Consider the following 27,216-nt stretch of genomic DNA (forward strand, 5'->3'; position numbering starts at 1 on the left):
TTAGTTTTTTTGCTTTTATTCACATCACTCTTCTGTTTAATTCCAGACAGCTGTATTTAGTAAACATTATAAAAAGGTTTAAAAAAATATGAACCTGGAGCAATCTGGGAGCATACCCAGCCTAGGGGAAGTATTTGCACTGATGGCAAAATGTAAGAGTTGATTTTGGCTTTCTGTCCAGGTTTTTCAAGCAGTGGGTCAGTCTTTCACATGTGGTTCCTGCTTTATTAGCTGTGCTGAGATGACACACTTCTGTGCAGAACTGAAGAAGGGACCAACACAATTCAAGACAGAAACCAGAAACGTGGTACAGTATGTTCTCCTTGAGTCAATACTAGTGTGGCATTTTGGTGTTATTCTCTTTGTACAACCGTTTTATTCAGAAGGAAGATGCTCTCAGCACAGGTTAGGCCACATCTTGAGTACTGTGTCCAGTTCCGGGCCCCTCAATTTAAGAAGGACATTGAGACTCTTGAACGTGTCCAGAGAAGGGCAATGAGGCTGGGGAGAGGCCTTGAGAACAAGCCCTACAAGGAGAGGCTGAGGGAGCTGGGGTTGTTTAGCCTGGAGAAGAGGAGGATCAGGGGAGACCTTATTGCTCTCTACAACTACCTGAAAGGAGGTTGTAGCCAGGTGGGGTTTGGTCTCTTCTCCCAGGCAACCAGCACCAGAACAAGAGGACACAGTCTCAAACTGCACCAGGGGAAGTTTAGACTTGAGCAAAATGTTCTTCACAGAGAGAGTTGTTTGCCACTGGAATATGCTGCCCAGGGAGGTGGTGGAGGTGTTCAAAAAGGAATTGGATGTGGCACTTGGTGCCATGATTTAGTAGTCATGAGGTTTTGGGTGACAGGCTGGACTTGATGATCTTTGAGGTCTTTTCCAACCTTATTGATTCTATGCTTATTTTCTTTTATCTTGTATATTTTGTGCCAACAATGTGCCCTCGTGGCCAAGGCCAGTGGTTTCCTGGAATGCATTCACAAGACTGTGGCAAGCAAGTTGAGGAAGATGCCATGTGAGGCCATGTCTGGAGTAGTGGGTCCAGGTCTGGGCTCCACAGTTGAAGAGAGACTGAGATGTACTGAAGAGAGACCAGAGGAGGCTACAAAGTTGCTGAGGAAACTGGAGCATCTCTTTGATGAGGAAAAGGCTGGGGCTGTTTAGCCTGGAGAAGAGCAGAGTAAGATGGAATCTTCTCAATGCTGATCAATAGCTAAAGGGTGGGGAACAAGAGGATGCAGCCAGACTCTTCAGCGATGCCCAGTGACAGGCAATGGGCACAAACTGGACGCCAGGAGATTCCATCTGTGAGGGTGGCAGAACCCTGGAGCAGGCTGCCCAGAGAAGTTATGGAGTCTCTGGCCTAGATGTTGTGATTTTGGGCAACCTGTTCTAGGTAACCCTACTTTAGCAGGGGGATTTGGACTAGGTGATCTCCAGTGGTACCTTCCAACCCCTGCCATACTGGGATTCTGTGCTCCTCTGTGAAACTAACTATCTTGACATAGTCTTCTTAATTTACTGGAGGTACTCACTGAAAACCACTTGGCAATAAAAAAAAGGCATTCCAAAAGGTCTGTGCAAAAAGGACAGCTCCAGAAAGCCCGTTCAAAATTATTACTTGGTACTGGAAGGTGCTTGGGGAAACCGCTCTCACTTCACCGCACTTCTCAGTCAACTTACTCCTCATTGATTTGCATCAGACTGGTGAGGAGATCCAGTCTCTGACAGCCAAAGAGGGCTTTGGCAAGCTTCCCGACTGTGGCGCCTTTGGAGCCCTCCCTCATGCCCCACTTCAGCAGCATTTGGTACACCTTCTCTTTCAGTCCATCTCGCTCGTAGTCATGATCGATTTCGTCAATCTCGGGATCGCAGAAGCCCAGTTTCCGGGCACAGTGCTTCCACTGCTTAGCCAGATTCTCCCTCACTAGATTCAGATGTTTCTCAGTCAGGACAGTGGTATTGTCTGCAGACAGAAAAGAGGGTAAGGAAAGGGTGTTGCTTAATGTTCCTTCTGCTTCTGTCCTTATCTCATCATAACTATTGTCCTTCCCCAGCTATTTATTGCTAATATCTGGGGACAGAATTTTTGTGGTAGAGTCAGAAGCGGGTCTCACAGAGGCAGTGATGCCAGGCAAGAACCTCCCAGTCAGAACACGTGTATCTACAGGCCAGTTGCTGGACCTACTTTTTGAACTGTCATAGTTTGTCACTAAAACGTCTTCAACATAGAAAGCTCCTTCCTAGAGTTCTTAGCTGACTGAGGTTTATATGATATTTTATATCCCAGGACACTATTAATTCCTTACTTAGGAATGTACAGGAATAGTTTAATCCAGTACTGACCAACAAGACCCAATTACATTTCTGTATCTCCTCACTGACACCCAAATGTAGTGGTCATGTCCCTACGCCTGTCAGTGTTCAAGAAGCATTTGGACAATGCTCTTAGAGATATGCCTTAACTTTTGGTTTCTTGGTGCCTTTCAGGTGCTGGACTCAATAATCTTCATGGGTTGCTTCTAGCCCAGGAGAGTCTATGATTTAAACTACAAGTCAGGTGAGAACCACCAATCCTGACCTTGCTTATACCAACTTGTGTGCTGTTATTCTTCTCGTTCTTGATGCACATACATCTATACTCATGTCTGGTGTCTCATACGGGGTCATGGCCTCAAGATGCAACAGGGGAGTTTTAGGTTCAATATTAGAAGGAACTTCATCACTTAAAAGGTTTTCACTGGAACAGGCTCCCCAGGCATGTGGTTGAACCACCACCTTGGAGGTGCTTAAAAGATAGAGATGTAGTGCTGAGGGACATGATTTAGCACCAGCCTTGGTAGAATTAGATAATGGTTGGACTCAATGATCTTAGAGGTCTTTTTTCAACCAAAACAATTCTGTGATTCTCTAATTCTACAGGACAAGCAATGCTCATGGTATCACAGAAAAAGATTAGCACAAGCCCTCACTTGTTTTATACACTCAAGAATGTAGTAGAAAGGACCCAAAAAGTTATTTCTCAAATATCAGAGGGATAAAGCTCTGCTGCTTTCCTACAATCCAACCCAAATGACTCTCATGCAAATACATGGGGAGAATAGAGTAAAAGTAGGAAGAGATTTCTTTTACCAAATACACCCAGTGCTTCATAATGCAAGTATGGTATTTCTGTGGCAACAGGAGAAGTGCTGATGTGTTGGTTCTGCTCTTCAATCTTCATGTGATTGTAGGATCCAATCTGAATTCCAGAACTGTTGCTTATGTTGTACTTCATTGAGTCTTCTGTATAAGGGAATTGAATACAGTTTTAGGAGCAGCAGCCTGTGATCCAATATGCCAAGAAGTAACAAGAGGAGGAGGGAAGGAGGAAGAAGGTTCTGCTAATGTAGAAATGGCCATTTACTAGCAACTGGGAGCACATTTTCATTATGCAGGGTGACATAAATGTACTGTAGTGAAAGCCCTTCCCCTTCTGTTCTACAGCAGCATCACAACCAAGGCTTACATGGTGGTAGTAACTAGATGTTCCCTGTACTTTAGGAATGTGTAGCAGCAACAGCCTGGTTTTGCTGGCTAACAGCTTCAGCTGGTCAGTCTTCACTGGAAAGTACTCTTCATTTAAATCTTAAAGCCTTACTTCTGCCTCTCAGCTTTACTTCTCATAGACACTTTATGGAGAGAAGGAGGCTCGGGGAAGACCTTCTCTCTCTCTGAAAGGAATCTGGAGTGAAGTGGATGTTTGTCTTTTCAATTAGCAAGTGATAGGATGAGAGGAAATGGCCTCAGGTTGCAACAGGAGAGGTTTAGGTTGGAGATAAGGAAAAATTTCTTCCCTGAAAGGGAAAAGGCTGCCCAGGAAAGTAGTGGAGTCACAATCTCTGGAGGAGTTTAAAAGCTGTGTAGATGTGGTGTTGAGGCACATGTTTAGTGGTGACCTGGTAGTGCTGGGTTAACAGTTGGAGTTGATCTTAAAGATATTTTCAACCCTAAACAATTATGTCATTCTCTGACTCTAAAGACTATAATCAAGATGACAGAAATCTGCTGTTCCAAGTTTTCTTTAACCAGAGGGGAAGCATCAACTACTTACAAACTGGGCACACCTTGAAAGAGTTAATTAAGGAGTTCAGGGTGCCCCAAACCACACAACTTGAAAGGACCATAGAGTAACAACTCCTGAAGGACAGGATGGTATTCCAGGTGGAGATATATGCCCAGAGGAAGGCTGATCAGCACAAAGCTTTCAGCTGGAGATGTCTATTACAAACACAGTGTGAGAAGGACAAGTGTACCAAATGCATGTAGAGCTGGGTAGAGACACAGTAATTTGGTGTTTTGTGTAAACAGCTGACTGGTTTAGGTGTACAAGAGGTCTTAAAATGCCTTCATAGAATCATTTCAGTTGGAAAAGACCTTCAAGATCATTGAGTCCAATCATCATCTAGCTCTATTAAGCCTGGTGCTAAACCATGTCCTTCAACACCACATCTATGTCTTTACATACCTCCATGGATGGAGATTCAACCACCTCCCTGGGAAGCCTCTTCCACTTTGAGAACCTTTCAATTAAGAAATGTATTCCAATATCCAATCTTCCTTTGTTTAAAAGCTCTTTTGAGCAAAAGATGTTGTATACTGACCCATCAAATACATATTTAACAATGTGTACAGGTCCTGCTAGAGACAGGAATTAGTTTAGCATGCTGGCAACATCAGCTCTGGTTAGAGGTATTGAGCAGTAACATAAATTATTTCAAGGTCCTAAAGGTTTTATACAATGCCTATTGGCTACAAGGACAGATGAAGGCTCCAGCACTTACCTGTGTTCACCCTGGGTGTGGCAGAATAATATGAAAAAGTTCCCCTTGAGAGAGAAATGGATTCCTTGTTACCTAAAATAAAAGAAGGGGGGTGTGGAAAGTACTGAAAAATCATCAAATCATACAATTGTCAGGGTTGGAAGAGACCTCAAGGATCATCTAATTCCAACCCACTGCCATGGGCAGGGACACCTCACACTGGGTCAGGTTGCTCAGAACCCCATCCAGCCTGGCCTCAAAAATTTTTAGGGATAGGGAGCTTCTACCACCTCCCTGGGCAACCTGTTCCAGTGGCTCACCACCCTCATGGTGAAGAGCAACTTTCTAACACCCAATCTGAATCTACCCATTTCTATTTTTGCTCCATTCCCCCTAGTCCTATCACTACCCAACATCCCAAAAAGTCCCTCACCAGTTTAAGATACTGGAAGGCCACATTAAGGTCTCCTCAGAGCCTTCTCCTCTGCAGGCTGCCACATTTGTTGCAGTATGAGTACAGTTGGGATTCTTGACTACAAAGAGAGGACAAGCTTTTTTTTTTAACTAACAGGGTTGTATCTCCTTGAAGAACTCTGCCTAAAGCAGTGACCTTACTGTGGTTTTGCTCAGTGACTAATGGCCTTTACCAAGCCTTGGATCCCAGTGAGGGCAGTGGGCTCCCCCATAGCTGGGTGAATACCTGGCTGGTAGATGTCATGGTGGGATCATGATGTAGTTATGGACTGAGCTGCCTCAAATCTGATATTCAAGCTGAAAAACACCAAACCACCAAGCGTGATGAGACAGGTGCCAGTTTGTGTTAGCACAGTGGTTTAACCTGCTCCAGGAAAAGCATGAGACATCACTGCACCTTCTGCTGGTGGCAGTAATGGCTGACAGAGATGGAACTTCCAGCCCAGGGCAGCAATTGAGTTGGTTTTCCATGGATGAGCTCTAGCTCTTCAACTCATAAAGGGGTAGCAAGAGTGACCAGGTTATGGTCACCCAACAATGGAGGAGCTGCAGTGCAGCTCATCTGCTTCTCAGTCTGCTGCCTGCCAGACTCTTGCAAGCAGCCTCCCTCTACTAACTAATTTCTTTTCTTAAGCAGGTCTGACTTTATCAGTAATGCTGACAGTTCTGACCTCTGCCTGCTGACACGACAGCTGCCAGAGTCACTTCACTAAATAAACTCCCACGAACAACTAATCACAGCCTCTGCAGAAATAATCTCCCAGAGTAACACCTTTGTGGCATTCTGCCTGTAAACAGCTGGCATCCCTGATTTTCCTGTGAGATGATCCAGAAAAGAGCCCTGCACTAAAAATATCCAGTACTTAGCAGGTGCTAATGGGTCTCACGCTACCTCTAGTTTATTCACTCATAGATTCATAGAGTACCGGGTTGGAAGGCACCTCAAGGATCATCTAGTTTAAATGAGATGGCGCAGCACCCTGTCAGGCTAGGCCTTGAAACTCTCTAATGCAGGGGGACTGACCACCTCCCTTGGGAGTTTATTCCAATGTTTTAATAGTTCAGATGGTGAATTATTTTTTTTTCTGGCATAAAATCTGAATGTCCCCTGCAGCAACTTGTCCCCAGCATCCCTTGTCTTTACCATGGGGCTTAGTCATGAGGTCTGTGGTGACAGGTTGGACTTGATGATCTTTGAGGTCTCTTCCAACCTCTGTGATTCTTTGTAAAAAGGGAGTCTTCCTCCTCATGATAGCCACCCTTTATGTACTTAGAGTCATAGAATCATTTCAGTTGGAAAAGACCTTTAAGATCATCAAGTCCAACCATTAATTAATTACTTGTACATGGTTATGAGGTCTCTCCTAAGCCTTCTCAAGGCTGAATAAACCCAGTTCTCTCAGCCTTCTTTTATATGACAGGTCTTCCAGTCCTTTGATCATTCCCACAGTCCTTCTCTGGAGCCTTTCCAGCCTGTTCACATTGTTCTTGCCTAGCAGGGGCCTAAACTGTGCACAGTACTCAGGGTGAAGCCTGACCAGCACTGAGATGAGAGGGAGAATGACATCTTTATCCCTGCTTGTGATACCCTTAGTAGTGCAACTCAGCATCCTGTTGGCTTTCTTTGCCACTGCAGCACACTGCAGTTCGTAAAACTTACATCTTACAGGTCTCTAGTTACCATTTATTTGTTTATTTGCCAATGCTAACTGTTCTCCTTGTCTCTATACCTTTCTCCACACCAACACCAGGCAAAGTTCTCTGGAGAAACCATTTATGAGCCTCAGCACCTTGTTGGCTCCTTCTCAGCTTGCTTATATTTTGCTCACCCATCTATTTTTGAAAATGCTACACATTGTTTCTGCTCAAGTTGAACCTACAGCATGAATGTTATCATAGAATTGTTTGGGCTGGAAAAGACTTTTGAGATCAGTGAGTCCAACCATTAACCCAGAATGGCCAGGTCACCACTAAACCATGTCCCTCAGCATCACATCCATATGGCCTTTAAATCCCTCCAGGGATGGGGACCCCACCATTTCCCTGGGCAGCCTGTTTCAGGGCTTGACAACCTTTTGGGGGAAGAAATGTTTCTTAATCTCCAACCTAAACCTCCCCTGACACAACTTCTTGGCAACCTGGGCATGGGAATTGGGTTATTGAAGGTCCCAAGTTCTCCTTTGCTTTCCTACAGTGACTGGTAGCAGCTCTTGGGTTTTTGTATCTTCTGTCTGCAATGACTTGGCTGGTAGCTGAAGAGCCAGACATTAGGTCTTATGCTCCTCTATGATACTGATGCTTCATAAAGGGTTCACTTGAAGTTAACAACCTGTAACCAGTGGAAGTAGAGCAATGAAGTCAACGCTGGAGTGGTTTAGTGACCCAAATTAACTTCAGACAAACAAAGAGACTTTCATTAAATCAATTTATCTTAGCACCCTTGAGCAACCTGGTCTAGTAGGAAGTGTTGCTGCCCATGGTGGGGAGTTGGAACTAGATGATCTTTAAGGTCCCTTCTAACCCAGACCGTTCTATGATTGTATGCTACAGATCAGCTCTTAGCAATAAGCAGGTTGTTGCCACAAACCTCTCTTGGCTGCTTCATTTTTAGAGAACAAGTGGGCCTTCAGAACCACGGGTGGTGGGGGAGGAGCAATCTCACCTGTATCTGCATCTGCATTCTTTGGATACCAGTTTGCACTGGTCTGTGATGGCTGGTTTGGGGTGGATTCAGGCACAGCAGGTTTGGTTAGGCTGAGGGTGCTGGCTGAAGCCAGTCCATAGAGACTCTCGGTGTTTCCTGTCAGCAGACTGTTGGGGTTGGACCCATACGAAACCTCCACGTTGCCCCATTTCGGTTTTGTGTCTGGCAGGGCTCGAAAGTACGGGTTAGGGTTTGACCCTGGTTTTTCAGCTCTTGGATACAGTTCACTCCACTGAGGAGCAGGAGATGACTTTGCAAATGGATCGTGGGAAACTCTTCTCCTCCTTTCTATCTCTTTCATTTCAGGGGTGTACACGACGGGCGGAGCTGCTTTATCCATCCAGCTCCCAGACACGTGGTAGTTGAATTCACGCAGCAGTTTTCTTTCCAGGTTATCAGCAGGGATGAAGGAGGTCTCACAGCTCTCCACAGGCTGGTTCTCATAGGAAGCAGGCAGCGGGGCATTGCTAACCTGATTGGTCGCAGGCCCTGGGGAGCTGTGCAGGGAATTAGGCTGATCTGAAAGGAAGGAAGATTAAATAATTCTGAATGTAAGTGTATGTGACTTGTTGTGGTGGTACTAAAATCTATTAATCATTTTTAACATGGTGGTAATATATAAAAGTTGTAATGATGATGTTACATCCAGCATGAATGCCTTCAGAGAGAAGTACGACAGGTTTTTGTCTAAGACAGAAGAGGATCACAGTATCACACAGTATCACAGTATAACTTAGGTTGGAAAGGACCTCAAGGATCATCAAGTCCAACCTATCAACACAGACCCCATGACTAGACCATGGCACCAAGTGCCACGTCCAATCTCCTCTTGAACACCTCCAGGGTCGATGACTCAACCACCTCCCTGGGCAGCCCATTCCAATGATGAATGACTCGCTCGGTGAAGAACTTCCTCCTCACCCTGAGTCTAAACCTCTCCTGGCACAGCTTGAGACTGTGTCCCCTTGTTCTGGTGCTGGTTGCCTGGGAGAAGAGACCAACCCCTTCCCAGCCCCAACCACCCCTCAGGTAGTTGTAGAGGGCAGTGAGGTCACCCCTGAGCCTCCTCTTCTCCAGGCTAAACAATCCCAGCTCCCTCAGCCTCTCCTCACAGGGCTTGTGCTCAAGGCCTCTCCCCAGCCTTGCTGCCCTTCTCTGGACATGTTCAAGTGTTTCGATGTCCTTCTTAAACTGAGGGGCCCAGAACTGGACACAGGACTCAAGGTGTGGCCTAACCAATGCAGAGTACAGGGGCACAATGACCTCCCTGCTCCTGCTGGCCACACTATTCCTAATGCAGGCCAGGATGCCATTGGCCCTCTTGGCCGCCTGGGCACACTGCTGGCTCATATTCAGGTGGCTGTCGATCAGCACCCCCAGGTCCCTCTCTGTTTGGGAGCTCTCAGCCACTCCGACCCCAGCCTGTAGCTCTGCATGGGATTGCCGTAGCCAAAGTGCAGCACTCGGCACTTGGACTTGTTGAATGCCATCCCATTGGACTCTGCCCATCTGTCCAGTCTATCGAGGTCCCTCTGCAGAGCCTTTCTACCCTCTAACTGACTAACATCTGCCCCTAACTTGGTGTCATCTGCAAACTTGCTGATGACTGACTCGACCCCCTCATCCAGATCATCAATGAAGACGTTGAAGAGGACAGGGCCCAGCACTGATCCCTGGGGGACGCCACTGGTGACTGGCCGCCAGCTGGATGTGGATGATTTAAGCCATCAAGTGTCAAACCTCACTTAGTCAAGCAGCGTCAGAACTCACAGCATAGTTAGCCAATGGGCTGCCCAGGGAGGTGTTCAAGAGGGGACTGGATGTGGTACTTGGTGCCATGGTTTAGTAGTCACGAGGTCTGTGGTGACAGGTTGGACTTGATGATCTTTGAGGTCTTTTCTAACCTTATTGATTCTATGATTCTACTTAGATTTTTTTTATCTTTATCAATGATCTGGGGAAGGGGATTGAGGGTATCCCCAGGCAGTTTGCAAATGACACTAAGTTGGGATTCAGTGCTGATCTGCTTGAGGATAGGAGGCTCTCCAGAAGGACCTGGATTGATGGGCTGAGGGCAGTGGAATGAGGTTCAACAAGGCCAAGTGCCAGGTCCTGCACTTGAGTCACAACAACCGCATGAATGCTCCAGGCTGGGGGAAGAGTGCTGGAAACCATATGGTGGAAAAAGACCTATGGGTGTGGGTTAACAGCAGCTGTATATGAGCCAGCAGTGTATCCAGGTGGCCAAGAAAGCCAACAGCAAGCATCCTGGTCTGTGTCAGCAACAGTGTGGCCAGAAGGACCAGGGAAATGTTTGTCCCCCTGTGTTGGACACTGGTGAGGCCACACCTTGAATACTGTGTTCAGTTTTGGGGCCCTCACTACAGGAAAGACATTGAGGTGGTCCAGAGAAGGGCAACAAAGCTGGTGAAAGGTCTGGAGAACAGGTCTGGTGAGGAATGGCAAAGAAAACTGGGGTTATTTAGTTTGGAGAAAAGGAGGTTGAGGGGAGACCACCTCACTTTCTGCAACTCCCTGACAGGAGGTTGGACTAAGGTGGAGGTCAGTCTCTTCTCCCAGAGGACAAATGGTAGAACAAGAGGAAGTGGGCTCATGTTGCACCATGGGGAGATTTAGATTGGAAATGAGGAACAATTTCTTCCCCAAAAGGCTTGCCAAGCCCTGGAAAAGGCTGTCCAGGGAAGAAGTGGAGGCCCCCTCCTTGGTGGGATTTAAAAGATGTGTGAATGTAGTGCTGAGGAACACAGTTCAGTGGTGAGATGGCAGTGCTGTGTTAATGATTCGACTTGATGATCTGAAAGGTCTTTTTCAGTTATAATTATGTGTCCTGGTTGTATTCAGAGCACTCATAAGGAAGGCTGGAGCAGAAAAAGGGAAAGCCATTGTGAAATTAAAGCCTATAGACCAAGCGGTTGGCATGACTAAAAGTATGGGAAGAAAGATCAAGTAAGAAAACTAATTATCAAAGGCAGCACTGTAAAATCTAATGTTAAATGTTCCAGCATGGGAGAGAAAAGCAGAGGAGTGCAAAATGAGATGGGTTCAGAGTGTAGAATGTGGAGAATTCAGTGCAGAATGTGTGACTTTGGGGAGCAGGTTTAATCTTTTCAGTGCTTAGAGTTCTCTCTTACGTGCTGAACCACTGAGTCTCCTCATAATCGCTTAATGGTAAGGTGACTTCCTTTGTACATGCACACAGCTTCAGCTCTGGCAGAAGACAAAAAATGATGATGGGCTGGTGACTTACCTACTTGACTGCTACTGGCATCCTCTGCAACAGCATCAATATGAAGGGACTGCATCCTATCCAGCACTTCATTTTCCTCAGGCCACATTTTCTGCACGCAAGAAAGAACAACTGATCAAAATCTTGACCAAAGAAAGTACTGTGAAGTGACTTGGAGGACCAGACCCTGTCAATGATAGAATCATAGAATGCTGGGGATTGGAAGGGACCACCAGAGATCATTGAGTGCAGCCCCCTGCAAAGCTTGCAGACTCTGCTTCCACAATTGCTAGTGGGGGGGAGGAGAAAAGTCCGTGTCCAAACCCTGTAACACATATACTTCACATTGTGAATTAGTCTGGTCAAACCAGTCAAGGAAATTTGTTCCATTGTTTTAATTTTGTAGAGCTGCACTACTAAGGGTATCACAAGCAGGGACAAAGATGTCATTCTCCCACTCTACTCAGGACTGGTCAGGCCACACATTGAGTACTGTGCAGAGTTTTGGTCCCTGCAATACAAGGAGGATGCAGAGAAAGGGTCTAGAGAAGGGCCATAAGAATGGTCAGGAGACTGGAAGACCTGTCATATAAAAGAAGGCTGGGAGAACTGGCTTAGGAGAGACCTCCTAACCATGTACAAGTACATAAAGGGTGGCTATCATGAGGAGGGAGACTCCCTTTTATAAAGAGTCCCATGGTAAAGACAAGGGCTAATGGGCACAAGTTGCTACAGGGGACATTCAGATTGGATGCCAGAAAGAAAATAATTCACCATCTGAACTATTAAAACATTGGAATAAACTCCCAAGGGAGGTGGTCAGTCCCCCTGCATTAGAGAGTTTCAAGGCCCAGCTTGACAGGGTACTGGGCCATTTCATTTAAACTACTATTACCCTGAAAGGTTGGACTAGATGATCCTTGAGATCCCTTCCAACCTTCCAATTAATGGATGTATGAGAACCTCTTGCAAAGTATTTTCATAGAATCAGAGTGTCTCTTAGGTCAGAATATTCCCTGGGAGACCACACATCCACCTCCTACTCCTGAACTCTGGAATAAGAGTTGGTAGCTCAGAGCTTTGTGCAACTGGGTTTTGAAAGTCTCCAGGTAAATGACCCAGAATCATTTAGGCTGGAAAAGACTTCTACCATCATCATGTGCAACCAGCCAGGTAGAGAGGGACCTGGGGGTACTGGTCGATGGTAGGCTGAACATGAGCCTGCAGTGTGCCCAGGCAGCCAAGAGGGACAATGGCATCCTGGCCTGCATCAAGAACAGTGTGGCCAGCAGGAGCAGGGAGGTCATTCTGCTCCTGCACACTGCACTGGTTAGGCCACACCTCGAGTCCTGTGTCCAGTTCTGGGCCCCTCAGTTTAGGAAGGATGTTGACTTGCTGGAGCGTGTCCAGAGAAGGGCAACAAAATTGGTGAGGGGTTTGGAACACAAGCCCTATGAGGAAAGACTGAGGGAGCTGGGATTGCTTAGCCTGGAGAAGAGGAGACTCAGGGGTGACCTTATTGCTGTCTACAACTACCTGAAGGGAGGTTGTAGACAGGCGGATGATGGTCTCTTCTCCCAGGCAGCCAGCACCAGAACAAGAGGACACAGTCTCAGGCTGCACCAGGGGAGGTTCAGGTTGAATGTTAGGAAGAAGTTCTATACAGAGAGAGTGATTGCCCATTGGAATGGGCTGCCTGGGGAGGTGGTGGAGTCACCATCATTGGAGGTGTTCAGGAGGAGACTTGATGGGGTGCTTGGTGCCATGGTTTAGTTGATTAGGTGGGTTGGATTGGTTGATGGGTTGGACACGATGATCTTGAAGGTCTCTTCCAACCTGGTTTATTATATTAGTATTAGTATTAGTATTAGTATTAGTATTAGCATTAGTATTAGTATTAGTATTAATATTAGTATTAGTATTTAGTATTAGTATTAACCACATCCCCCAGCACCACACCTACAGGATATTTAAACCCCTCCAGGCATGGGAATTCAACCACTTCCCTGGGCAGTTTCTTCCAGTACCTGTGCTGCTCTCCCCTCACTCACAAATCCAACCATTTAATCACAGAAGAAAACCAGGTTGCTCAAGCAGGATCAGCCTCAAAGTAGCAGAATGTGGGCAGGCCTGGGGCTGGGGAGAGGGGATGCAGGGAGCCGTCACTTTAAAATGCTTAGAAAATGACTCACTTTTAACTCCTTCAGATCATCTTCAATATTTTGTCCTAGATTTTGATAGTAAAATGGCTTGTACCTTTGACTGATTTCTGCAAAGAGGAAAGAACTAAGTGAGGGTGGTTTCCACTGATTTAGACTGTTAGTAAGGACTGAATAAAGACTTGCATGAAGTTAGAAACAGGCAAATTATAAACGTATCTGGAATCTGGTACCATGAGTCATTTAGCCTTGATACAGTGACACAAACAGGATGATTTCTAGGGATTTTCATTGCTGTATTGATTTTGGGGATGAATGCTTTCTATGATCTGCAGAGGGGGTTGGACTAGGTGACCTTCCAACCCAGACCGTTCTATGATTCGATGATCTATGGCTGTCAGCACCTTTCCTTGACTGCCCAAAAGATAGTTTGCCTCATTTTAATTAGTAAGATATATTCAGCTTGATAACTGACTATCCCATCTCTGCTAAAGCTGAAATTACTGAAATCATCACTAGCACAGTAAATAGCAGCATTTTGCATGGGTGAAATCCAGCTCAAGCTTAAAAGCAATCGAGCAGTAGCAGATTCTGTGGGTCAAATATGGAAGCTGGGCTCTTCCTGGCACACATATTTTCTCTGGTGAGTTCAGTGTGTGGCTGTTGTAGATGAAGTTCTTGGTAGGCCTGTCTAAATCCATTTCCTGTCACATGTAGGGTTGTTTGTTGGTTGTTTGGTTTATTTGTGGTTTTGGCTGTGGTGGTTTTTTTTGGGGGGAGGGGTTGGGTTTGAGATTTTTTGCCACTACTCATTGAGAAGAGAGGAGAGAAAGAATTTTGACTTATCTGCTGGATGCTTTTAGTCTTCTATCCAGAGCATTCAGTCAAGACTTTTACTGCCTGCAAGGTTTTGGAATCTGACCATCAAAAGGATGATTAAAGGCTGTTGCACTATTTGTGGAAGGTGAAACTGGGCCACCTTTTGAAGCTAGCTTCAAGAGGGCATTTTTTCAGTCAGATCCAAGATATTCCATGTCCCTTGTTGTTACCTTTAATATGAGTTACAGCAGGAAGATGATACTGTGCTGAAAACAAACTATCAGCAGGTATAAACTGTCATGGCTTCATCCACTCACTAGTATCCCCTGGGTCTGTAAACACTGGACCAGATCCCATTATCAGTCAGGATACAGGGAGCCCACTTTACTGGGAATGTGAGTTGATACTTCTGTTTTCAAAGCCAAAATGTGGTATTTTAAGATGAAAACACTCAAGCTTGTTTTGCTGCATTACAAACTACTGTCAGAGAGCCCCAAAGTGATACATTACCTGCAAAGGTTGGCCGCTTCTCTGGCTCTTGCTCCCAGCATTGTTTCATTAAGTCAATAATTTCCTCTGGACATTTATCAGTGATCTCCTTTATGTTTGGTCTGTTTCCATTCATGATACCAAAGCAAATATGGGCTTCATTTATACCATCTGAAAAATAAACTTTCTTATCAGCTTCCTGCTCATGGGTTTACTGTCATTCTGTAGAGGGAAAGCAGCATCTTGTGTGCTTGTGCATAGCTGAATTAAGAGCTCAAAGAAAAGTGACTGATTTCCAGCTACAAAATTCTCATAGTATCATAGCAGTATCATAGTATCAGTCAGGGTTGGAAGGGACCACAAGGATCATCTACTTCCAACTCCCCTGCCATGGGCAGGGACACCCCACACTAGATCAGGCTGGACAGAGCCTCAGCCAGCCTGCTCTTAAACACCTCCAGGGACGGCGCCCCAACCACCTCCCTGGACAACCCATTCCAGGGCTTCACCACTCTCGTGGTGAAGAACCTCCTCCTCACATCCAGCCTAAATCTCCCCACCTCCAGCTTCATTCCATTCCCCCTAGTCCTATCACTACCTGAGATCCTGAGAAGTCCCTCCCCAGCCATCCTGTAGGCCCCCTTCAGATACTGGAAGGCCACAATTAGGTCACCTGGGAGCCTTCTCTTCTCCAGACTGAACAGCCCCAACTCCTTCAGTCTGTCCTCACAGGAGAGGTGCTCCAGCCCTCTGATCATCCTCGTGGCCCTTCTCTGGACACCTTCCAGCACCTCCAGATCCCTCTTGTAATAGGGGCTCCAGAACTGGACGCAGTACTCCAGGTGGGGTCTCACCAGAGACTTTAATGACTCTTTAATCACTTAGTCACTTTAATGACTCTGATTCCACTTCAATGCATCAGTTATTTGGAGATGAATAGATTTACTTTTATATAATTGTAAGACATGCCCAAGTATGAGTAGGATCTTAGAATCATAGAATGCACTGGGTTGGAAAGGACTCTCAAAGGTCATCTTGTCCAACCCCCCTGCAGTGAGCAGAGACATCTTTCACTGGATCAGGCTGCTCAGGGCCACGTCAAGTTTGACCTTGAATGTCTGCAGGGATGGGGCCTCCACCATATCTCTGGGCAACCTATTCCAGTGTCTCACTACCCTCATTGTGAGGAACTTCCTCCTTATGTCTAACGTAAATCTACCCTGCTTAAAAAAAACATTGCCCACTGCCCCATTGCTCCAAGTCCTTCTAAACAGACCTTCCCCAGCCTGCCTGTAAGTCCCCTTCAGATATTGAAATGTAGCTACAAGGTCTCCATAGGAGCCTTCTCTTCTCCAGGCTGATCAATCTCAACTCTCATCCTGTCTTCACAGGAGAGGTGTTCCAGCCCTCTGATCATCTTCACGGACCTCCTTTGAACCCACTCCAGCAGGTCCACATCCTTCCTGTGCTGAGGACTCCACAGCTGGACACAGAACTTGAGGTGAAATCTCACCAGAATAGAGTGGCAGAATCATCTCTTATGACCTGCTGGCCTTGCTCCTTTTGATGCAGCCCAGGATGCCATCTGCCTTCTGGGCTGCAAGTGCTCCTTGCTGGCTCAGGTCTGGCTTCTTGCCCACCAGTACCCCAAGTTCTTTTCTGGAGGGCTAGTCCCTATCACATCAACCCCCAGCATGTATTGATAATTAGGATTGCTCCATAGGTGCAGGACATTGCACTTCACCGTATCAAACCTCATGAGGTTCTCCTGAGCCCACTTCTCTATCCTATATAGTTCAGACTAAGGGTGACAGATCCTGCTCTCTAGAAGCTGAATCTCATTTTGCTCTGCATTGGGTACAAACAAAGTGGCCAGAGGGGGAACATATACTCAGCAAAAATTCCATTCCAAACAATAACCGCATGTGTCTGGAATTCCCTAGCCTGCTCTCCTTGCTCTGCATGAGCACATTACTGCATGTGGAGAAACAAGTACCAGACAGCTTTGTGACCCTTCCTGGTAAAACAAAACCAACCCATACAAAACCAACCCATACAAAACCAACCCAAAACTGGTCTTAGGAGGCAGTGGACATTGAAGTCTCCATTTTGGCCTGTCTGCAGTTTATCTTACCCTCTGCCATCGAGCACACTGTGTGGATGCATTTGGTTGGGCTCACGCCTGCATTTTGATTCGGATGTTCTTATCCATGCCTAGAAGTCAGGAGTGATGCCACTAATGCCTCTTAATGGTGCCTAACAGGTGCTGTCTTCAACCACAGGGAATTTAACTGGCTAATCTTAAATTTCTAACTTCAAATGGTTAACTTCTAGAACTTAATTTTGTGACAGAGACCTTCTGGAGTTCACTTACATTCGTATGGCTCCTTGTTAGCAAAAATTGCCCAGATCACTATGCCAAAGCTATAAACATCTGACTTCTCCACAGGCTTGACATTAAGACAGCGTAAATGCTCGGGAGCCATGTAGAAAAGAGTCCCAGCATTGTTCTGGCACATGCTCCTGATCTGCTTCTGTCTGACAGTCTCTTCTTGGGTCAGCCGGCTCCAGTTCTTGAAGGAGGCAACTCCAAGATCTGCAATCTGAAGAGTGAGACACATCAGAGCTAATGCTGTGGGGAGAAGTTAAGTGTGTCATGTAGCACTCAGGTTTATAATGAACAGCTGGTAATAATAGATCTAAAAAGGCCACTATGAGAAATGAAAACAAACTACTGGTCATTTTATGGTGGCTTTATTCCTAAATAACTGTCTGGGGGTGATTAGGATGAGCCTTCATTATTAGCTTAACCCTGCTTGGAACAATTGCACAATGTAAAGAGGAAGTAAGTTTGGGTTTGCTCATATTGACAGTTACATTCAAGATCTGCTTGCACTGGCTGTGGTAGAACAGAAGATCCATACGAGAAGAACTCAAGATTCAAACCCAGAAATAATGAGATGGGCAGATATCCCCCCTCTCTCACTGCTTTTTCCATTTAGACTCCGTTTAACACAAATTCCTTATACAGCTAAAATGATGTGATGTGTATGGCAAAGAGATATGGAAAACGAGTGGAAAGAGTTAAAGCAGAAGTACCTGGGTACTGTGTGCTTGACAAGGTGACCTTACTGAAACCTAATGGTTGGTGGTGAAGAAAGTAACTGGCTTATAAACCACTCTTTGAAGGAGTCTCCTGGTTTTGTTTTTGTAGCTGCTGGCTGTCATTTAGAAGTGATGACTAAGAGAGAAAAGAGGGACACAAAAGAGGAAGACATGAGAGACAGAAGAAGGAAAGGAATAAAAAGGAAGAGGTAAAGGCAGGAGGACAAAAGACGCGACCTGTAAGACATCTGGTTTTGCTTCAATCTTTGCTTTTTCTTTCTAGCTGTTTTGTTATTTCCAGTTCATTAATTCTCAAAAATATTAATAATTATTTTTAATACCCCTAGTGATTCTTTTTCACTGTTGGGAGAAGATTCTGCACATCTCAGGCCACCACCCTTCTGTGTCCTACTACTAACAGCTTGTCAGTGATAGCTCACTAGACAACAAAGGAGTTCATCTACCACTGGGCAATACTAACCAATGCAGCTCAACTGGGTTCCTCAACCCTAAGCACAAGCTATCCTTATTGACATTCTAATGAGTACCTTAATGTGGAAGTCTGTGTCCACAAGAATGTTTTCTGGTTTCAGGTCTTTGTGTACGAAGCCTTGCTCATGCAGATAAAGCATTCCTTCTGCAATCTCCAGCACAAAACGCCCCTTCACTGACAAAGGCAGGCAGAGCTGAGGCAAAGAAGAAGAAATACCATCTGTTCAAAAAATGCTTACAACCAGCAAATTAAAGAGCAGTCTTTAAAAAAATATTCTCTCAGTCCCAAGAGTATGAAATCATAAAGGCTGGAAGCCACCTTTAAGATCATCAAGTCCAAGCACTGCCAGGTCACAACTAAACCATGTCCCTCAGCACCACATACACATGGCTTTTACATCTCACCAGGGATGGGGACTCCACTGCCCTGAGCAGGCTGTTACAGGGCTTGGTAATCACAGAATGGTAAGGGTTGAAGCGACTTCTGGAGATCATCTAGTCCAACCCCCGTGCCAAAGCAGGATCACCTAGGGCAGTCTGCACAGGAATGCATCCAAGCAGGTTTTGAAAGTTTCCAGAGAAGGAGACTCCACAAATGCTCTGGGCAGCCCGCTCCTAGTGCTCCATCACCCTCACCTTAAAGAAGTGTCTCCTCATGTTGAGACGGAACATCCTGTGTCCTAACTTGTACCCATTGTTCCTTGTCCTATCACTGGGCACCACCAAAAAATAGACTGGCACCTTCATCTTGACACCCACCCCTCAGATATTTATAGACATTGGTAAGATCCTCTTTCAGCTTCTCTTCTCAAGACTATACAGCCCCAGGTCTCTCAGTCTTTCTTCAGAGGAGAGATGTTTAAGTTCTTCACTTATCCTTGTAGCTCTTTCCTTTAGGGAAATGAATCTTTCCTAATGTCCAATCTAAACCTCCCTTAGTGCAACTTGAGGCCATTTCCTCTCATCCCACCACTTTCAGGGAGTTGTAGACAGTGAGGAGTTCTTCCCTTGGCCTCCTTTTCTCCAGGCTAAACAACCCCAGTTTCCTCAGCCGCTCCTTACTGTATTTGTTCTCCAGACCCTTCACCCACTTTGCTGCCCTTCTCTAAACAGGAAGCACCTCTGCTCAGGCCATAGTCAAAAAGAACTAAGATCGAGATCTTTGCATTGAAGTAATTCTAGTTGCTCTCTATTTACAAGCATTTTCTTCTGTAGCAAACCCTCCACATCTCTCTACAAACACTCCTATAACTTTGAATCTGCAACTGTGGCCTGGTCCTCTAATGTCCAGCAAAGTCATAGTTGTCCTCTGCTGTCTCCAGAGAAGCCAGGCTGCCACTGGCTCTTTAATACAGAAAAGAGAGTGAGAAACTAAAGACTCCATTCTCTGGAGGGGGCACTAATGTCCCGTCCCTTTCAAGCATCTTATCAACCCTACGAAACATCAAGGGATGAAGCAAGTTACCGCTCACTTTCTGTAGCACTTTCATCATGTTGCCCCGGTTCACATACTCCATCACAAGTGAGTAGTTTCCATCTTCCAAAATAATCCCTAGGAGCTTGACCACACGATCGTGCTGCAGTTTGCGCATAATCCTGCCCTCTTCCAGGAGGGAATCGTTGTATCTGGAAACCAGAAGTGACACTGGACTTAGGTGTCAGGCTCGAAAGAACACAGGGAGGAAAACAGTGTTGATCCATAATGAAGAACAAGGCCAAAAACATCAGCATCCCTAGAGCCACAGTAAGATGAACCACACTTTCAGGTGGTTTAGAACTGATAAGGCCTAACTCATGCCAGGTTATGTTCTCTCAGTCTCAGATGCCTGGCACAGAGACTAGCTGCTCAGCCCAATTTCAAGGCCTGCCTTTCAGAAACTGCACAAGCATTCCTTTTGTAGGTGCACTGCTGGTTGTGTATGTCCAAACCCCTGAGCTGGGGTAGGATCAGGACAGGGCAGGGCTGACAGACCCTTTGGACAAGGAGGATCAAGATACATTCCACTCCCTCTTGTCCAGGAAACTCTACAGGTCTCTTTCCCAAAAGTTCACATTCAAAATGAATTTACCACATGGGATCCATCCACATACTGGATGGTCACAGTATCACAGTATCATCAAGGCTGGAAGAGACCTCAAAGATCATCAAGTCCAACCTGTCGCCACAGACCTCATGACTAGACCATGGCACCAAGTGCCACATCCAATCCCCTCTTGAACCCCTCCAGGGACGGTGACTCCACCACCTCCCTGGGCAGCCCATTCCAATGGCAAACAACTCTCTCTGTGAAGAACTTTCTCCTCACCTCAAGCTTAACATTCCCCTGGCACAGCTTGAGACTGTGTCCTCTTGTTCTGGTGCTGGTTGCCTGAGAGAAGAGACCAACTCCCTTCTGGCTACAACCCCCCTTCAGGTAGTTGTAGACAGTAATGAGGTCTCCCCTGAGCCTCCTCTTCTCCAGGCTAAGCAATATAACATTTAATAATGATTACAGGTTTAGGATGAATTAAAAGCCTAACAAGCAATAGGACAAGAGGATTAGAGCCTTAAGTTGTACCAATGGAGGTTTAGGTTGGACACTCGGAATTATTTCTTCCCCAAAAGGGTTGTCAGGCCTTGAAATAGGCTGTCCAGGGATGTGGTGGAGTACTCATCCCTGGAGTGATTGAATTGCCATGTAGATGTAGTGCTGAGGGTCCTGTGGTGCTGGTTTAGTGGTGACATGGCAGTACTGGGTAAATGGTTGGAATCAATTCTCTTAAAGGTCTCTTCCAAGCAAAATTACTCCACCATCACCTGGGCCTCAGGCATGGTCACAGGTAGTACAGCTGTCAATGTGGCTGTCAATGGCTCCATGTCCCAGTGGAGGCCAGTGACAAGTGGAGTCCCTCAGGGATCAGTCCTGGGACCTGTCTTATTCAACATCTTTGTGGGGGACATGGACAGTGGCATTGAGTGCACCCTCAGCAAGTTTGCTGATGACACCAAGCTGTGTGGTGCAGCAGACACACTGGAGGGAAGGGAGGCCATCCAGAGGGACCTTGACAGGCTGGAGAGGTGGGCACAGGCCAACCTCATGAAGTTCAATAAGAGCAAGTGCAGGGTCCTGCATCTGGGTCGAGGCAATCCCAGGCACAAATACAGGCTGGGCAGTGACTGGCTGGAGGGTAGCCCTGAGGAGAGAGACTTGGGGGTGCTGGTGGACAAAAAGCTCAACATGAGCTCTCAGTGTGCACTTGCAGCCCGCAAAGCCAATCAGATCCTGGGCTGCATCAGGAGAAGTGTGGCTAGCAGGTCGAGGGAGGTGATCCTCCCCCTCTACTCAGCCCTGGTGAGACCCCACCTGGAGTACTGTGTCCAGTTCTGGAGCCCCTATTACAAGAGGGATGGGGAGGTGCTGGAACGTGTCCAGAGAAGGGCCACGAGGATGATCAGAGGGCTGGAGCACCTCTCCTATGAGGACAGACTGAGGGAGTTGGGGCTGTTCAGTCTGCAGAAGAGAAGGCTCCGAGGAGACCTAATTGTCGCCTTCCAGTATCTGAAGGGGGCCTACAGGAAGGCTGGGGAAGGACTTCTCAGGATATCAGGTAGTGATAGGACTAGGGGGAATGGAATGAAGCTGGAGGTGGGGAGATTCAGGCTAGATGTGAGGAGGAGGTTCTTCATCATGAGAGTGGTGAGACCCTGGAATGGGTTGTCCAGGGAGGTGGTCGAGGCCCTGTCCCTGGGGGTGTTTAAGAGCAGGCTGGATGAGGCTCTGTCCAGCCTGATCTAGTGTGGGGTGTCCCTGCCCATGGCAGGGGGGTTGGAACTAGATGATCCTTGTGGTCCCTTCCAACCTTGAATGAAACTATGAAACTATGAAGCTGGGAGCTCATCAAAGCTATTAAAGCACAGTACCCAAAATTAATCTTCTCTTTACTGTTGCTTCTGTTCCAGTCACCAGGCAAAAGGCTGTAAGAAAATCTCGAGACTATGCTGCTTGCTGATGCTTTCCTACCCTGTGACTTAATAGACAATCGCTCTCTCCCTCTGTCTTCCTCCAGAACTAGAGAAAAAAGTGGCTGTTTTGTTTGCAGCAGGCTCAGCTGTAAATTTGTTTAAGAGTTTTGGTATGTGACTTAAGAGCCTCTGTAGTGAGAAAGTAAAAACACAACGCCAAAATCCCAGGCACAAATCCAGGCTGGGCAGTGACTGGCTGGAAAGTAGCCCTGAGGAGAGAGACTTGGGGGTGCTGGTGGACAAAAAGCTCAACATGAGCTCTCAGTGTGCACTTGCAGCCCGCAAGGCCAATCAGATCCTGGGCTGCATCAGGAGAAGTGTGGCTAGCAGGTCGAGGGAGGTGATCCTCCCCCTCTACTCAGCCCTGGTGAGACCCCACCTGGAGTACTGTGTCCAGTTCTGGAGCCCCTATTACAAGAGGGATGTGGAGGTGCTGGAACGTGTCCAGAGAAGGGCCACAAGGATGATCAGAGGGCTGGAGCACCTCTCCTATGAGGACAGACTGAAGGAGTTGGGGCTGTTCAGTCTGGAGAAGAGAAGGCTCCGAGGTGACCTCATTGTGGCCTTCCAGTATCTGAGGGGGGCCTACAGGAAGGCTGGGGAAGGACTTCTCAGGATCTCAGGCAGTGATAGGACTAGGGGGAATGGAATGAAACTGGAGGTGGGGAGATTCAGGCTGGATGTGAGGAGGAGGTTCTTCACCGTGAGAGTGGTGAGACCCTGGAATGGGTTGTCCAGGGAGGTGGTCGAGGCCCCGTCCCTGGGGGTGTTTAAGAGCAGGCTGGATGAGGCTCTGTCCAGCCTGATCTAGTGTGGGGTGTCCCTGCCCATGGCAGGGGGGTTGGAACTAGATGATCCTTGTGGTCCCTTCCAATCCTGAATGAAATTATGAAACTATGAAACTATAAATTAAACCAGGCAGGCTTGTCCGCGTTAACTGTGTTCACCCCAAGCTGTCAGTGCAGTTTGTGAGCTACCAGAAGCTCCTCATTCACTTCCTACTGGCAAAAGAAATGCTCAGTTAATTTATTTATTATAACCTGAAATGCTCAGTTAATTTATTTATTATAACCTGAACCAGAAGAACTCAAACTGGGGTTTTGTCTCTCTCTAGTGGATGACTCATGGGAGAGCTGTGAGGTAGCAGAGCTGCCGTGTGCCCTGAAATCAACAGCTAATTCCAGTGGGCTTGACTCAGCCTGCTTCTTCTCAAGGGAATGAGGGTATTATACACATGGGGTTGGAGTCCTGATAGCTCCTATGGTTTTACTCCTAGTGGCCATCCACAGCTGGACAATTGTATTTGAAATTGATCTGTGAGCCTGAAAATACCACGTGCACCCTGAGCTCCTGCATTGCCTTAATTCTGCAAGTGTCTCCTTGATGCTTAACAACTCACAGCAGCGCTCACCTTGCAACAGGAATCGGGAACTGCACTGGAACAGTGAGTTAGAACTACAAAGAAAATTTCAAGCACAGATGCCCTTTTCTCCTGTTTTCCCCACATACAGTATCTCCTGAATCCAAAACTGTTCAATTATTACACCTTATTTAGACATATCTCCACTGGGTTAGGAGGATTCCTTAGACTAAATGAGAGACTAAAAAGAAACAGAACTCAGATCTGTGACTTACTCGGTGCGCTTGGGTCCTGTGTACACTGTTTTTAATACCACATATCCGTGTTTCTTGTGGAAGCACAAAGAAATTGTCCCAAATCCTCCAGCATCAAGTTGTTTTCTTTCAAGCAAATCCTGGGTGTTCATGTGGATATCCTCCAACGACATGTTGGCAGTGTCTGGGGCTTCGTAATTAAACCCAAGTACCTTAGTGCTCCTGGACCAAAAAAGGAGTAAAAAGAAGTATCATAAAGCATTTCGCTGTGCCACTAAATAAACATCTGTGGAAGGAGTGGGACACAAGCATATGCTCTCATGAACCTGATGAGCAAAAGGCTTCAGTTTGAGACCAAAGATGCTGTAGTTCTCACACATTATGATGATTTAGACCTAAAGACCACAATAATTTATCTTTTCAACCTGTTATGGCTATATGAAGTAGATGTAGAACCATTTCTTCACTGGCAATCTCAAAGTGCTGTTAATGAAGTGCAGTATTTAGCAAGTGCATTATGAAAATTCTGAACACTGGTTGCTAGAGGAGAGGGATTTTTGCTCATTAATACATTTGGGGTCCCTTTAGAATGGGATAAATGTACTCGATGGGTTTGTGGCATCATTTTAACACCATGATTACATTCTCCCTTCTAATATACAAAGAAAGGGAACAAGCTCCCAAGAATCATAGTGGTCACTAGGTCGCATCAGGCCTGATCACCACGTGGAAGCAGTTTGCTCTATTTTAATAGAATAATAGAATCAATAAGGTTGGAAGAGACCTCAAAGATCATCAAGTCCAACCTGTCACCCAACACCTCATGACTACTAAACCATGGCACCAAGTGCCACGTCCAATCCCCTCTTGAACACCTCCAGGGATGGTGACTCCACCACTTCCCTGGGCAGCCCATTCCAATGGCTAACAACTCTCTCTGTGAAGAACTTTCTCCTCACCTTGAGCCTAAACTTCCCCTGGTGCAGGTTGGGACTGTGTCCTCTTGTTCTGGTGCTGGTTGCCCGAGAGAAGAGACCAACCCCCTCCTGGCTACTACCTCCCTTCAGGTAGTTGTAGACAGCAGTAAGGTCTTCCCTGAGCTTCCTCTTCTCCAGGCTACACAACCCCAGCTCTCTCAGCCTCTTCTCATAGGGCTTATGCTGGAGGCCTCTCACCAGCCCTTCTCTGGTGATCTGATGCAGATCTTGTGTATCCTGCACAGTTACGGAGAACTGCTGAGTGAGTCAGATAGAAGAAAGCCATGCAGTAATTGCAGTCCTTTTGGTCTAATGATGCTTTCACAGCACACAAGCTCTTGAGAGGTGTTAGAAAGTATAACTGCAGAAAGTGAACAAGACTGCAAGCACCCAAACTCCTGGGTGCTTAGTTATTGGTCAGGAATGGAAGGGAATGACAGCTGGTATTACCCATACAGGTCACAGGAGATAAATGGAAGGGTCCCTGCAGCCAAAGACAAACAATTACTGCCTGTGCTAGGGAAGGTTTAGGTTGGACATTAGGAAAGATGTCTTCCTGAAAGGGCTGTCAAGTCCTGGAACAGGCTTCCCAGGGCAGTGGAGGGGTCTAAAGCTGTGTAGATGTGGTGCTGAGGGCTGGATTAACAGCGGGATTCAGTGTTAAAGCTCTCTTCCAATCTAAACAATGCTATGATTCTATGTGTGGAGGATGTTCCAAAAGCTGTCAGTGCATTTCAGTTGCATTGCTGTAACCATCACAACCTCACTCCACCTAAACCTTTCCCTTCTGCTCGGCTTATTCAGCTGCAGTGAAGAACTTCTCTTTCTTTTGGAAATGGCAAAGAAAAGAGGTGCGCCAGGTCAGCAGCCGGTTCCAGAGCGGATCCCGTGGGAAGGGCACTATGGAAGACGAGTGACAGGAGCAGAGGAAAGGTGAAGTACTGTGACCGTTTGAGGCTGTGCCTTCAAGAAAAGGACAGTACTGGGGCACTGTGGCTGAATGTTTGGTAAACAAAAGACAGGTCTAAACGAATTTCATTGGTAGATTGGTAGAATGCAACTTTAAGTTTTGAGTGCTGCTGAGACTTTCCTCAGTTCGCTCTTCCCTCCCTTTCCAGCTCATCTGCTTCTAGGCTCTCTGCCAGACTGACCTTGGACAGGTAAGCGTGTGTGGCCTACTAACACTTTAATTTATAACTGCTCTAATTAACAACTGCTCTTTTTCTCTCTTTCTAACCCTCTTTGGGGAAAAAGGGGAGAGAAGGGGGTACAGGGGGGAACCCTCCTCCAGAAAGGGGGGGGGGGGGGGGGGATTTTGTTCCTGTATTATTGTTTTTTTACTTTGCTGTATATTTCTGTGTATATATTGTAAATACTGTAAATTGTATATATATATATATCCTGCATTCCCTAAAAATTGCTTGTGAATATAGCATTTCCCTTTTTGCTTCTCCAGCTGTGGCTAGCTGTGGTTTTTATTTCCTGTTTTCTCTTTGTTGGGGGCAGAAGGCTGGGGCTTTCTCGCTAACCCTCGACAAGTACATTTGAAGTTTCAGCAGGGACAGCGGGAGGGATGACGGGGAAAGGAGGGGTCTGGGTAGCGGCTAGCAGCAGTATGGCCGTGTCACACAGCTCGCTCTGGTTTGACAGGTTGTCGGGGAAGGAGCGGTGGGGGCAGAGGCGCTCGTTCTGCGGTGGCTAACGGAAGAAGGCTCTAGCCGGGGCCTCCCGGTAAGCTCGAGGCACCCGCTCGCAGGGAAAGGCAGGCTCAGGAAGCTCTAACCCGGGGGTTCTCCGGCCTAGTTCCTCGTTGGCCAAACTGACGTCCTCCTCCTCCTCCGTCTCCCGGCGCTTCCTGCCTCCGAACCCGCTTTTCCTCGCCGGGCCGCTCCCCATCGCAGCGCCCCGGGGGCAGCCCCTGCGACCGGGAGACCCTCCCCAGCACCGGGAACCGGAGAAAGGGAGCGGGATGTGCCGCAACGCCTCCGGGGCGCTCTGTCCCGGGGCTCGACGGCTCAGCCCCGGCACCCGCCCCAGCGCCGCGAACCGGCCCCATCAGCGCCGCTGCTGCGGCGGCGGGGATCTGGGTTGACCCCGTCCCGTCCCGTCCCCCGCCCCGGTCCGCGGTGCCTTACCGTGGCTGCAGGCCGCTCTACCCCGTCCTGCCGCCTCCCCTGGGAGGGCCGGGCCCGGTTCGACCCGATCTGCCCCGGTTCGGCCCGATCTGCCCCGGCTCGGCCCGATCTGCCCCGGCTCGGCCCGATCCGCCCCGCCGCCGCGCCTGCTGGGAAGCGGAGGGAGGAGGCGGCCCGGGCTCAGCCAAGGGCA

At 47.1% G+C, this 27,216-nt stretch overlaps 1 protein-coding gene across 2 annotated transcripts; it reads right to left on the bottom strand.

The window, feature by feature from the left end:
* Positions 1 to 27,216, bottom strand: RIPK1 (receptor interacting serine/threonine kinase 1). Of its 2 annotated transcripts, XM_068163025.1 has the most exons (12): positions 27,024 to 27,216; positions 23,933 to 24,133; positions 19,767 to 19,920; positions 18,351 to 18,488; positions 17,072 to 17,300; positions 14,719 to 14,868; positions 13,423 to 13,499; positions 11,252 to 11,342; positions 7,942 to 8,502; positions 4,827 to 4,898; positions 3,136 to 3,288; positions 1 to 1,969 (listed from the first exon to the last, which is right to left on the bottom strand). In XM_068163025.1, the coding sequence occupies exons 2-12, from the start codon at positions 24,082 to 24,084 to the stop codon at positions 1,683 to 1,685; spliced, it is 2,064 nt and encodes a 687-aa protein (XP_068019126.1). In that variant the 5' UTR covers positions 24,085 to 24,133; positions 27,024 to 27,216; the 3' UTR covers positions 1 to 1,682. The 2 variants fall into 2 exon arrangements, with proteins under 2 accessions (XP_068019126.1, XP_068019127.1); XM_068163026.1 differs by lacking the exons at positions 23,933 to 24,133; positions 27,024 to 27,216 and having other exon boundaries at positions 19,760 to 19,816.

Source organism: Melanerpes formicivorus, unplaced genomic scaffold (assembly GCF_026170545.1).
Source record: "Melanerpes formicivorus ecotype bairdi unplaced genomic scaffold, bMelFor1.0.p_v2 SCAF_69, whole genome shotgun sequence".
Classification (NCBI taxonomy): domain Eukaryota; kingdom Metazoa; phylum Chordata; class Aves; order Piciformes; family Picidae; genus Melanerpes; species Melanerpes formicivorus.